This window comes from Podarcis gaigeae, assembly GCF_964106915.1.
Source record: "Podarcis gaigeae genome assembly, chromosome: 2".
NCBI lineage: Eukaryota > Metazoa > Chordata > Lepidosauria > Squamata > Lacertidae > Podarcis > Podarcis gaigeae.
Window position 1 is genome coordinate 24,169,182 of NC_139679.1, and position 13,975 is coordinate 24,183,156.

At 41.8% G+C, this 13,975-nt stretch overlaps 1 protein-coding gene across 29 annotated transcripts in view; it reads right to left on the minus strand.

Annotated features, from left to right (window-relative positions):
• BPTF (bromodomain PHD finger transcription factor) overlaps positions 1-13,975 on the minus strand; it is a 65,185-nt gene that overhangs the window by 6,962 nt on the left and 44,248 nt on the right. For 17 of the 29 annotated variants that reach the window (XM_083727310.1, XM_083727314.1, XM_083727313.1 and 14 more), the window contains 8 exons: positions 13,268-13,488; positions 11,726-11,951; positions 10,590-11,521; positions 9,552-9,634; positions 8,382-8,607; positions 6,522-6,883; positions 1,290-1,463; positions 140-332 (listed from right to left, as the gene is read on the minus strand). In XM_083727310.1, the coding sequence (XP_083583436.1) occupies positions 140-332; positions 1,290-1,463; positions 6,522-6,883; positions 8,382-8,607; positions 9,552-9,634; positions 10,590-11,521; positions 11,726-11,951; positions 13,268-13,488 (2,417 nt within the window). The remainder of the gene's footprint in view (positions 1-139; positions 333-1,289; positions 1,464-6,521; positions 6,884-8,381; positions 8,608-9,551; positions 9,635-10,589; positions 11,522-11,725; positions 11,952-13,267; positions 13,489-13,975) is intronic. The other 12 variants (XM_083727319.1, XM_083727321.1, XM_083727318.1 and 9 more) reach the window with 1 other exon arrangement.

Below are 13,975 nucleotides of genomic sequence, written 5' to 3' on the forward strand. Positions count from 1 at the left end.
CTTCAGAGGGAGTTTTATGTCCTCAAGAGTGCTTTTCAATTCCATGCATTTAATGAAATTCCATTGCCAAAAGATGTATTAGAACCAAATTTAAATATGCTGGGGGACTAAATTAAAATGAACCAAGTCTGGTCCTTACCTGTAATGACCGTAACACTCTCTTCAGCCCCTCATAATCTTTATCAGTCAAGGGACTGAGTACTGTCATGGCATCTTCAGTTGACTGACATTGCGGACAGACATACTCATCAATGAGGTCTGCCTCACTTTGCAAAATACCAACGCAACGCCCATGATACCAGTTCTGACACCGGTCACAGCCAATGTAAAATCTGCAAGATCCCAAAAAAATCAGTTAACCTTTTCATGAAAATATTCCACTGGTCAGAAATCTAAACCGAGTAAGAACTTTTGCCTCTCGAATTTGAAATGAAACATGCTATAAATGCTAATCAAGCTACATGTTTACTGAAATAATTGTAACAGCATTCAATTGTGAAGAAAAATTACCAAAAACCACCAGAATGCCTATATTACACAAATCCAATTGAAAAAACACGTAAACGTAATAGGCCGTATAGTAACAATTGCAAAGCTATTTACTCAAAACTACTTTTCAAAAATTAGATACAGCTTCTTATAATACCCTTAAAAGAAGAAGTATCTAATTTCTGAAAAGTAGTTTCGAAGAAAAATTACCAGCATCAATAACATTGAATCTCAAGCAATTGAATTATCTACAGACCATAACAACTTGCAAATCTGAAAGAAACAAAAGTGAAGCCAGAAATCATACATTTTGCATTTGCAAACAGAGGTGTTGCCAAAAGTAATAGTTTGCCCAATTATTTTTTAATATATCTATATTCATTTAAAAATGGTAATTCAGAGTCCTGCAACACATTAAAGGGGTACTCATAACAGATTTAATACCACTCAGATACCCGTACCATATTCAGTTTAAACAAAGCATAACTTTAATTGCAGTAAGTTAGGAACTCCTACTAGCTACTGTATTGTATTTTGTAGGAAATGTCTTGTAACAAATCAGTAAAATTTGCCTGCTTTAGAATATTAACTTGTTTCATTAGAAATACTGCAAACCCCACTTTTCCTGAAAGTCAAATATTCATCATTTTGAGCAACATTTCATATTTTTTTTAAAAAAGTCACATCACTAGATACAACATATGTGGAACAATATTTCTTTTTTGTTCAAGAAACACATTACCAAACTCAGAGCAGTTTGCTACCTATATATTAAATAAGAGGTTCTTGTCAGAACTCACTGTGACTCATCATAAGGTGTTCTGCAGATACAGTATAATTCCTCACTGCTGCCCTCTTGTGCCCGTTTACACTCATTACAGATGTACACATCCATTTTCTTAGCCTCCTTTTCTGTGATGCCAACACATTCTCCATGATACCAGTTAGTACAAAGATCACAGCCAATATAGAACCTAAAAGCATTTACAATGAAAATGACAATGTAATTGTCATTTCAAATGGCATGGCACTTGCTAACCTGATTCCCTGAAACGTTCTGATTTCATTTTCCTAACTACATCAACCTAGCCTTCCAAAGCTAACCTCTGAAGCTAATGCGGTGGACATAGTTCCTTAGGGCCTGGTTCAATAAACAGTTGTATTTCTTAGAAAAACAAGTTGGTTGATATGCACTGAATTCTGAAATATGCGAATGTCTCAACTGTGAATGCACAAACACAAGGCCAAAGAAAAAGATATTCATTTTCAAAACTGTGCAGCTAAGAAGCCACTTAAATAGAGGCTAATTTTGTAAGATTTGAAAATGTCTATCTCCATTTTAAAAAACAAAGCACAGACACAACTGGAAGTTAACAGGTACACTAAAAAGAGCATGCATACCAGCCATGTGTAAAATACATATTGGTATAACATGACATGAAGGAAAATGGGACAAGTGGATGTAAGTTTTAAAATTTCTAAGAAACGGCCTGAAATCGGTGGAACTTAACTCTTTAAAACTGAAAGGCTATTCTTTCAATAATGTAAATTCTCAAGACAACACTGTGTGACAGATCAAGTATGGTATGGTTAAGGCATGAAGTAAAAAAAACACCAGACAATTCTGCAAGTATCTCTTTCACACTGGCAATTTTGCAAGTCGATATCATTTGACTGCATCTAAACTCAAATGGGACTACCAAAGTTATGGAGGAAAAAAAGCCACATCTGTGGCATACAGTGTCAAACCACAGTCTGACGCTCCAATTCTTTCCCATTCGTCCTAGTTGGGGGCAAACCATATATCCAAAACTGGGTTGGAGGGGTGGAGAGGTACTGTGTGCCCCGAAACAAGAAGGAAGGGAAGGAAGGAAAATGCAGCCAGTACGGGAAGAAGGAGCGTGTTGATTCTTAAGGGCGATTCTAAGCTCGTTCATGTGCCACCAAAGCTCATTTGAGTACGCCTTCAGGGCGCCCTCTCCTCGTGCTCCATGTTAACATTTTATTAACGTTATGGGCTGAATTCCTGCAGACTGATCGGCTCCAACACAAAACACTGCTGCACAGCAATGCTTAGTATATATTCTGTTCCCTATCCCCAGCTCATAAAAAGGTTACTCCCCCCAAAATAGCTTGGAATTTATTTACTACGGCTTCAATGCTCTCTTTGTAGCATTGTTGAGGAACTTCTCAATAATAATAATAATAATAATAATAATAATAATAATAATAATAATTTATTTATACCCCACCCTCCCCAGTTGAAGCCGGGCCCAGAGCGGCTAACAACAGTAAAATAATACAGCATTCTAAAATCAATTCATTATAAAATCAGTTCAAATCAAATTGATGGCAACCACTGGGTTAGAGTTCTGTGAAGAATTACCAAAGGAGGGAGTCAGGCTGTGCCTTGGCCAAAGGCCTGGTGGAACAGCTCTGTCTTGCAGGCCCTGCGGAAAGATGTCAAGTCCTGCAGGGCCCTAGTCTCTTGGGACAGAGCATTCCACCAGATCAGAGCCACAGCCGAAAAAACCCTGGCTCTGGTTGAGGCCAGCCTAACCTCCCTGTGGCCCGGGACCTCCAATACGTTTTTGTTTGAAGACCGTAAGGTCCTCCGTGGGACATACCAGGAGAGGCAGTCCTGTAGGTACAAGGGTCCTAGGCTGTATAGGGCTTTAAAGGTTAAAACCAGCACCTTAAACCTGATCCGGTACTCCACCGGGAGCCAGTGCAGCTGGTATAGTACTGGGTGAATGTGATCCCGCAGCGAGGACCCTGTAAGGAGTCTTGCCGCAGCATTCTGCACCCGCTGGAGTTTCTGGGTCAGTCTCAAGGGCAGCCCCATGTAGAGTGAGTTACAATAATCCAGTAATTTTTAAAGCATTATCTCAGTTCACCACCTTTACTCCTGGCTTGCCTTCCACTTCTGCCACAACAGAACATCTACTGAGCCTAAAGAAACAACAGGATGGCCAGGTATACACATCACAAGGACTGCTAATACCAATATACTATGGCTTGGGTCCAGGCAGCATGAGTGGAACTCTGTTCACACAGTGGGGCTTCTCTACCTTCTCCGCCTCTGAGCACCCCCCCACTCAATTCTGGATAAGTCCCCTCCCCATCAGGAGCAGCAGAAGAAGGAATGCCCTATCACGAGAGCAGAAGTCTGCTCACCCTGCTCTGTATGCAAGCCTATGGCTCCTGGTAAATTTGCTTCTCTTACGTTCTGTCAACCTCTGAGAAGACTGAGAACGTTAAGGCTATGGGCTTGAACTGCAAGAAGCCTCATCCCTACGCTTAGCATAATTCTAGCATAAAAACATATACAGAATGTGGTATGAATCGTCAGCTCTCTTCCACGAAATCATTGAAACTTAATTTTTTAAAAAATTAATCCAAAGTAACAAAACGGCTTGACTAAAATTTTAATAACCTGCAATTCGTATATACCAATGCCGCTGTTCCATTTGTGCAGAAGGATTGCGCTTGAGCAACAAGACACACCACTTCTCTCCCCTGGTGTCCCCTGCACACTCCCAAAACCTGTTCCATAAAGTTGGGAGATGGCCTCTGGAGCAGGTTTTTGGGGTACGAGGAAAGAGAAGAGAAAGGGAAATCACGTTGCACGAGGAACTCTGTTCACGCAGTGCTCGATCCAACCCTAGCTGATCTACTCACAAACGGAATAAGTTCAGAGTTGGAGTAGAGAATGAAACACCCTTCTAATTGTTTTGAACTGTAAGGGAGAAACTACCTTATTTGTAGAAATGTATTAAAAATGCTGGACCCATAAATTAAAATCTGAGATCTACTCCTAAGACAAGCCCCATTAGAAATAGTGTCAGATACAAAGGATCTGAGTTTGGTGGATCATGCTTAGTCTTAACAAAACAAATGCTTTTTCACACACATGGTGGAATTAATTTCAAATATGCCACCTCAGCCACATGGTTTCACTATGCTGCATTTTACAATACCGTACTTTTCCGTCTATAAGACGCCCCCCATGTATAAGAACCCCCTATTTTGGTTGATTCAATTTTAAGAAAATGAGGGGAGATGGCCCAAAGTTGTTGAGCTTCTCCCCCCCCCCCACAGCTGCACACAGGAAACACCCCCTAGATTGTTTCCCGCGCGCAGCGACATTGGGGGAAGTTGCACGCACGCCGCTTCTCTCCCCCATGGCACTATCCGTATATTGGACAACTCCAGGTTTTTGACACAATTTTTGAGTCAAAAAACCTCATCTAATACATGGAAATATACTGTAATAAGTTCTAATAAAGAAACATTAGGCTGCATCATGTTGTTGTGCCACTGCCAGCAGTTCTAACTAAACTGATTTGTGAAGCTGTTAACTCTTAAATCTCAGTAAAAGGCTCATTTGCTCATTCTGCTATAAAGCACCTGCAATCATTTAATTCCTTTTGCTCACTGTAGTCCAGAGGAAGAAAAAAAAATATGGCTGAAATTCCAGCCTATGTTAAAATGCAGTACTGCACAAGGGCTTGTTTTTAATTGTGTCCCTCTGCTCCAGCAGATCTTTCGATGAACTAAAGTGGGAGAAGTGATTTTTAAATTAATCTTTGCAAATCCCCCCTTGCTTTTGCAGCCCCTGGTACTACTTCCCACATTGTTCTGGAGGGTTCCTCTGCAGTATCTTGGGGACAGGGCGGGGAGGCAGCATTCAGGCAGCAGAGGGAAGGAGAAATCAGCAAGACACTCTGTACCCTAAGTTCAAGGAACCGTCTGCTGGACTGAAGAGCCTTTCTTGTGAGCAGAGGGACACAACTGGATAAAACGGAACAAGACTCTACCTTAGTATGATGATCATTCATAAAGCTTTGATCTAAAGATGGGAACAAGAAATGTCAGACTGGGGACTTGTGACTCCCACAAATTTAGCACAGCTCCAGCAGCTTAGTAAAAACTCTGAAGTTTGCTTGGCAATGAAAACCAGAGATTGGAGCAGGACAAGACACAGAAATGAATGCTTCACTTTGGTAGCATAACCAGAGATGAATTGCCGATTTTGATCTATTTGGTAAAAGTGAATTCTGTGAACAGAGCACAGTTTCACTAAAAGGACCTTTTAGGAGTTATACTGGTTCTCAAGCTCTAATGAGCTACAAGTCAAAGCTATTTCTGTCCATCCCACCCTAATGTTTTCTCCATTACAGTCGTACCTTGGTTCTCAAAGGTAATCTGTTCCGGAAGTCTGTTTGACTTCTGAAACGTTTGAAAACCAAGGCGTGGCTTCCGATTGGCTGCAGGAGCTTCCTGCACTCAAACAGAAGCTGTGTCGGACGTTCGGCTTCCAAAAAACTTTCGAAAACCGGAACTTTTACTTCCGGGTTTTCGGCATTTGGGAGCCAAAATTTACGAGTACCAAGGGTTTGAGAACCAAGGTACGACTGTACTTGTAGAACTCTCCCTTTCCTTGTTTAGTATTATTATTAATTTGAACATTATTTATATAGAACTGCAGTTTCCATTTTGTTAAGTGTCTTCAGCTTCTAAAATACCAAATCTTAAAAGTCTAAAAAAAAGGTATTAAATAATCGAAGAAGAAATAAACACTCAAAAAAATGTACTGCAGCACAGTAACTAGGACTCTATGTAAACTACAGAAGAAATGCTTCTCCCCTGTGCAGAAATACAATCCAGAAATCTCTTTGGGGGATGTCCAGAGCCTGTTGAAGAGAAGAAGACTGGCCTATAATCCCTCTCTTCCAAAGCAGAGGCATAAAGACAAAGGAAAGAATAAAAGCAAAATAAAGGATGTGCAATGTGAGACATCATATAATGGAAACATGCAAATAGATAAAATATGAATCACAAAAACTAATAGACTGGTATTTAGAAATACAATCCTGAGTGCTTACATCTTCAGTACCTTCCCAGTGACCGTATAGACAACTGATATATACATATATACAACCCCATTTCTGGTAATCTCCCACAACTACTAACTAAATGCTAAAACTAAACTAAGTATAACACAAACACCTTTAAGATCCACTACTCACTTAGATTCATCATAAGGCGTCTTGCAGATGCAGTAAAGCTTGGTGTCCTTCTTGGATTCCTTTGAGGTAGTAGATATCATTTTCTTTTTCTTCGATTTAGAAGACGAGGACTCTTTCTCTTCCTCTCGTTTTCTCTTATGGGATGAAACGGGTGTCGTGACCGTGGTTGTCGATGCAACATTGGTACTGTGTGGTGGTGGTGGAGGTGGTGGTGGAGGTGGAGGAGGAGGAGGAGGAGGAGGAGGAGGAGGAGGTGGAGGTGGTGGAGGTACTGCTGCTGCTGCAGCGGCGGCAGCCGCGGCAGCTGCCTGTGCCTTTTCTTTCTCTCTCTTAATTTTTGCCAGGTCTTTCTTTAGCTCTTCCTAAGTGAAATTAAAAGCAAAGAAACAGCAAACATGGACAGTTAATTACAAGGTCAATCTAGATGTACGCCATTAAACACATGGAGCTAGTCACTCCTGCTGTGTATGCAAGTTTTTTGCATAGCTGTCAACTTTCAGATTTGAAAATAAGGGACCAGCAGCCTCGAAAATAAGGGATTAGAAGCCTCACCTGTCCTGGGGACAGTCTATGGGATATCTAACAATCCGGGATAGCAGCAGGAAACGGTGCTGGAATAAGGGAATTTCCCACAAAAAAGGGGAAGGTTGACAGCTATGGTTTATTGTATGGGTGGTGAAGATTTCGCACAGGGGTTCTGGTCCTGGCCCCCATGAGCGTCGGTGGAGCACATATAAGCGTTCTCCACCCCCTTCTGCCTTCTTCCAGGTCCAAAAAGACCTGCGCATCAATTGGATGTGCCTAAAATAGTCGCCACCTGTACTATGATGCTGTGAGTTGCCCTGTGTAGAATTTATTGGACCACAGCATTTGTGGACTTGTGCATTTCCATAATGTTGTTTAATGGGTGTTTATACTCTGTAAATGGCTTAGAAGTCTGTTCTGGCATTAAGAGGTAAATTAATTAATGATTAGGGGGATGCCAAAGCTCTGTCAAGAAATCCGAAATCAGTTTGCTACCAATGAAGAGAACAAGGCACACAGGAAATGTAAATTGTAAGAAATAAGCAGAATCTAGTTTTATGACATGCAAACCAACAGGAAAACATTTAAATGGAATTAGCTTAATGTAGTATCCGTGCCTAATTTATCAATACACTAACATTTCCTTACAAATAAATAGCTCTGCATAGGCATATTCATGTGTATAACTTTATATCAACTTAGCCTTTGTTTTGGAGGCCTACGGAAGCAAATCTCACCAAAACCCAAAGGAAAGCTTTAAGACTATGATGAGCTATACCTAGAAATGTGAATGATTAGCCCTTTGCTGATTGCTATCGCTCATCTTCAGTAAACATACAAATTTATTTTTGCTATAACTACTAAAAAAGTAAGAAAACAACCATATGATGTGTTTTTAAGAATCTGACTTGGGGACTAATAAGCAGTTCTACGAGACAAAAATTATAAATGTATGTGAAACTTAATCCAAGATGACCAAAGGAGTCACAAATTACTCTGCAAGTAGGTGGAACATTTACCTTTACCTAAATTTCGTTGTGTTTTGCGGTAAGACAGCATGGAATTCCCACAGTGCTAAATCTGTCTGGAACGGACCAATTAAGATTTCAACTAACAGGGGTTCTGGATCATCAGTCAAGAGTGAAGGCCAAGGGAATATAATGGGAGAGAAAGTGCTAAAATGTGGCAAAATGCACTGAGACAGAATGCACTTAAGTTAAAATGCATATATTGAGTGGGAATATCCATGAGTACAAAAAGTCTAGCTCTGAACTTTCTCTTACATAGTCAAATAAATAAGCCCAACAATTCATTAAGGAGAAAAATTCATTTTACCTGCACTTCAATTTGTAAGTCTTTGTCCAGAAGTGCCCTTTTCTTTAGTATTTCAGCTTTAAGTTGTTCCTTATGTTTGAAGAGCAGAGCCGAGAGTTTAGTTGCATTCTGTTTACTGCGCTTTTGTTCCACACTCTCTTCTCGCTTTCGTTTCTTAGCAGCCTGTTTTTCTTCTTTATCTATCTTATCCAGAATATACTTCATAACTTGGTTGCACACTATCATTCTAGAGAAGAAATAGAAAAAATTCTATTATGAAGAGACTAATAAGGGGGCGAGGGAGGACCACAAAGATTGCATTTGGTAATCAAATACAAATAAGATTTTTTTTTATTTTTAAAATAATGGCTAAAGCTAAAGAGCATTTTTAGGGAGAAGAAAAAAATATCAATCAGAAACCAAATCTTTTTATGGTACCAGAGCCTCTAGATTAGTTGTTAGTACACATTATGTGAAGCTACAAGGCGTACAAACAGGCTCCCCAACTCTCTAAATAATATTCTGTATTCACATCTTCTCTTCCTTTTCCACCATTCAAATTTTGTAGAATAGTAAAAATACCAGCAGACATGGGACAATGTTGGTCATATTGTAAACATGCAGAAAAAACATGGAGCGGTTTATGTAAAGGGATGCTTACAAAAACATACTGTTACCCAATTTTGTAGCATTGTGCATTTTGTGGTTTCTGTGTAGGATCAGAGGTTGGAAGAAGTTACTTAAAAGAGATCACAATATTGAGTAGTATGGTCGCAGCAGGAGATAGAGACCCCCTGGCTTCTTCTCTGCCTCTTGTCCCCCCCCCCCCCCCCCGGTCTCCAATTCTGGACTGCTCTCCACAGACTCTTCCTGCTCACTAAACCCTGTCACCTCTTCACCTTCCAACACCTTCTCCCCCCAGTCTGCTTCCTTTTCTCCCTCTGACCACTCATTGTCACCCCACCACCAATCCCCTGGCTCCAGATCTTCTCCCTTGCGGGTTCCCCGGCTGTTGACTCCCGCCACTTCTCTGCACCCAGCCAGTTCATGACACAATGGTGCAAACAAACATGAGCAATCATTTCTATGAGTAAGTTGGTAGTAAACGTTTGAATCAGCACATATTCTTCTACACCGGAAACTACTGAAAGGCACCATACGCCTTGCTTAATGTCTGTCCATCTGCCTTACCGCTGATTCTCTTCCCGTTCAGCAGGGGTCAACGTCTTTTTCTGTTTTAGGTGCTCGATCACAGCGTTGTGCTTCATTACCACCTTCAAGAAAAGGGGGGGGGGGAATCAAAACCTTTGATGGCAAAAAGCGACAAAATGAAACACACTTTTAAAGCTGCAGGTAATTTTAAACCTGAGTGTCACAGAGATTAAACCCATGGCCAGTAAAGCAAAAGCGACCTGGATTTGCTCAGCAGTTGCCTGTGCAATTCTGGTGAAGGGAAATAGGAGCCCTTGACACCTTCTAAAGCTGAGGAAGAAGCAGATCAGGAGGGGTGGGGTGGGATATTAGCTGCAGAGGAAGATTTGATGGAGAAGTACGTGAGCTAAGAGTGAAGCATTCTCCGAGCTTCAATTAAAGAGGACTACAAAATGCTTTTGAAGGTTTCCTTCAATTTTGTACAGAAGCCTTTAAAGTATTTTAGATGTATGGCACTATAGCGGGGATAGCCAACATGTTGCCCTCCAGATGTTGTTGGACGCCAGCTTCCATCAGCACCAGGCAGAATGACCAATGGTGAAGGATGATGGGAGTTGAAGTTTAACAAGTGGGAGGACGGGGACGTTACTTACTCTAAAACTATAGTATGGCAACAGAATTGACTGTGTATGAATTTTCTTCCCCCGATCCATCACTAGTAGTTTACAACACTAGGCTGCTATCATGCCAAGTCTTCTCTTCTACAGAAAAAATGTAGTGCGGAAATAGCGTGGAAGACTGAGCAATCAGATCCAAGTCTCTTCTCCCCTGAACTGAAGACGCCCTGGCAGCAAACTCTGATGTAGTAAATCATGACCCAGATGCCACCAAGTACTTAAAAAAAACTCCACCAATATTAGATACAGAACATCTGTTACACTTACAAAAAGGGACATGCAATATAGTTTAATAAGGAAAGACCCCTAAGATTTAAACCAAATGCACAGGCCAAAGGATTCACATGCATATAGCTTGACGGCCAAGAACAGGAGTGATAATGTCTTTGGATAAGTGTACCTGTTTCTGGATAATGTCACTCTGATTAGAAGCCTGGAGGGAGTGCTCACGTTTAATTTCAATATGCTGCTGTTTTTTCTTCTGCTGCTGCTCTCTGAGCTGCTGAACCCTTTGCAGTTGCTCTTGAACGCTGGCCGCTTGAACAGTTACCACGTTCTGGATCTGATGAGCTTGCACCGGGCCGGCTTGCTGAATCTGAATAGGCAACTGAAGTTTAATTTGCTGAGGCAGACCACCTTGCTGGGCCTGTATCTGAGCCACAACATGGGACTGGAGCTGAGAGAATACCTGGACTTGCTGCTGAAGCTGCGGGACTGTGATCACCTTAGTCTGCGGTGGCTGGATTTGCAGCTGAGGACGTGGAGATTGCACGGTAACTTGATTTACGTTTGGCGTGGGGGGCAGAGTTTGAACCGAAGTTGGAACCTGTGGCTGCGAAGTCTGGATTTGGATCGAAGGATGCGGCTGCATGGGGACGTGCTGTGGCGCTGGAGTCTGGACCTGAGCTGGCTGAATCATCTGAACTTTGGGCGGGGTCTGTGGGTGTACCCCTGACTGAGCCTGGCTTTGAACTTGAGCTGAAGGCTGCCCTTGCGGAAGGCTCTGGGGTGGAGTCTGAGCAGTGGCTGGAGTTACGGTTGGTTGCGATACTGGAGGCTGTGCTTCGGAGATGACTGGGCATGGAAGTGAAGCTGGAGGCTGAGCTTCGGTGGCTGCCTGGGCTTCAGCCCGAGGCGGAGATTGAGTAGGCTGCGTCTGAGCTGGAGGCTGAGGCTGAATACTCTGGGGTTGCCCCTGAGACTGGCCTTGGAGCTGACTCTGAGGCGGCTGGGGTTCAGGAGGAGGAGGAGGAGGAGGAGGAGGAGGAGGAAGCTCTGGCGCTGGCTGTGTTTGGGTCTGTGCTTGAAAAGTTTGCTTCTGTTCTCCTGCAGCTGGGAAGATAAAAAGCAGGACTTACCTTCAGAGCCATACTAACAACAATCTGAGGAGCAGCTTTCCTTCTCTAAGAAGCCACCACAAGGCTTCAGCATTTCTAAGCCTGAAAAGCATTCCCTAAGAAAAACTACTTTTCTTTCAAAGCTTAAATGCATTTGTTTCCATTTAATATACATATATATTTTAAAAATCAACCCTACCTGGTGTTGAGGTGGAAACTGTAGTTGTAGTAGTACTAGCTGCAGTAGCTGCTGCTGCTGGAAGTGGGGTGAAAAGAAACCGCTGGATTGTACCATTTGGCATAGCTGCTTGCATTAGCTGTTGTCCTGGTCCTGGTATTACCGTGACACCCTGCGGGATCAACTGCAACTGCCCTGTGGTTTGACCTTGCCCTTGAATCACCACAGTCAAACCTTGACTGCCACCCTAAAAGTGGAGGAAATGTAAAAGTCAATACCCACAAAAGATCCCAATGGAGTATATCAAGGGCTTGCACTGTGTAATGAACTTTCCAGCTGGAATGGTTGGTGACACCCAATGTTGGTGCGTCCCCTTCTCCTCCCTGCAATCACCCACCCACAATTTACTCCCGGAGGCCCCCCAACCTTTCAGAGAAAATCTTGATCGAATACACAGGAGCTGCAGGGAGGAGAGAGGATCCCTTCCACCGCTAGTGGGTAAGATTTCACCCACAAGCTCTGGCATTTGGTTATTTAAAAGAGCAGTCTTTTCTGAAAAATAATTTACCATACCTGTAAGCTGTTGCAAATAAAGGGGGGGGGGATTGAAAAGTTTTTCAACAACAAAGCTTACTGGGAAATGATATATATTGAATTGAAAAAGATGTTTAAAATAACATTTGTTTTAAAACAAACAAACAAACAAACAAACAAACAAACAAAAAGACAGCAGCCTTTCGTTTGGGAATTATAGGGGTAGAACTACCAAAACGGTATAGAAATTTATTCATATATGCGACTACAGCAGCAATGATGTTATTTGCTCCAAAATGGAAAGAAGAAGGCCCGACGAAAGAAGAATGGATACAAAAACTTATGGATTATGCAGAGATGGTGAAATTTACTAGGAAAATAAGAAATCAAGGTAACAAACTTTTTATAAATGGATGGAAATGGTTTATTGAATATGTACAAATAATTTGTAAACAGAGAAAGACACTGGCAGCATTATTGTAATAACCTGTAGTTTCATAAGAGTAAATAATTTAAGTAGATGAATAAAAGAATAAGTTAATTTAGAATATGAAATGATAAAAATAAATTTAAGGAGCCGCAGAAAGAGGTGGAAGGAAGCAAAGTTTTGAAATGTTTTGTGTGTGTGTGTGTGTGTGTGTGTGTGTGAGAGAGAGAGAGAGAGAGAGAGAGAGATTTTCATATACATTTCAATAGTTTTACAGTCCTTTTAACATTTCAAAATTGGACTCTGTCCTCTTTCTGAGTGTTGAAATGTTAAAATGACTGTAAAACTGGAAATCATGAAAAAAACAAAAAGAAAGAAAAGTTTTTCAACAATAATGCAACAGAAACTAAACATATCATTTGAGAGCAACCCATTTACCTCACGTGGTAGAGGAACCTAAGCTTATGATGAATCTTTTCCAAACTTCTAACAAAAATGTAGTAGATGCAGTTATTAACTCAGAAGATGCCTGCTTTAAATTGACATTGCACGTGCAGGGAAAGGCAAATCATCGCCACACAACAAACATCACGGAAGCTTACCTGTCCTTGTGTGAGCTGTGTGAGCTGCGCCATTGTAAGTTTCACCTGACCCTGTTGAGGACGAGGTGGGTGTGGTGATGCAGCTTGCGGCTGCATGTGCTGCAAAGGGGCTCCTGGAGTTGTCACTACCTTTGGATTTGCAGAAACGGTGGTAGCGCTAGACACTGCTGTGGAAACAGGCTGACCTCTGATTATCTGGGTCACTACTTGCTGGGTCTGGCCTGCATGGACACATCATTTGTATTATTAAGAAGCTATTCCCAACACAAGAAGCCTCTGTGAAAAAGAATTCCAAGGCTGCTTCTCCCTCCCATCTACCAAGTTCCATTGGCCAGTAAAATCACTGGGTCCACTGACCAGTCGTGTGCCTCCATGTCTCTTGAAAGCCATGGAAAAAAATGCAGCCTAGTATTACCTTTTCCTCATTCTGCAGCTTAGTTATATTATATGCCAAAGTGGCTAAGCTTTGGTCCTCTGGATGTTGCTGGGCTTCAACTTCCAACAACATAGCCAATGGCCAGGGATAATAGGAGCCCAACTGTATCTGAAGGGCCGAAGCTTAGCCACTCTTGATAGAAGCCAGGATGTACAGGAACACGTAACTAGTTATGGAAGCCGAAAATGGGTTTGGACTCGTGTTTCTGAAAAAGAAGCCTTCAGTGCAGTCTGCAGTGGATCTCAGCTTTTCAAAGCACAAAAAAAGGCAAA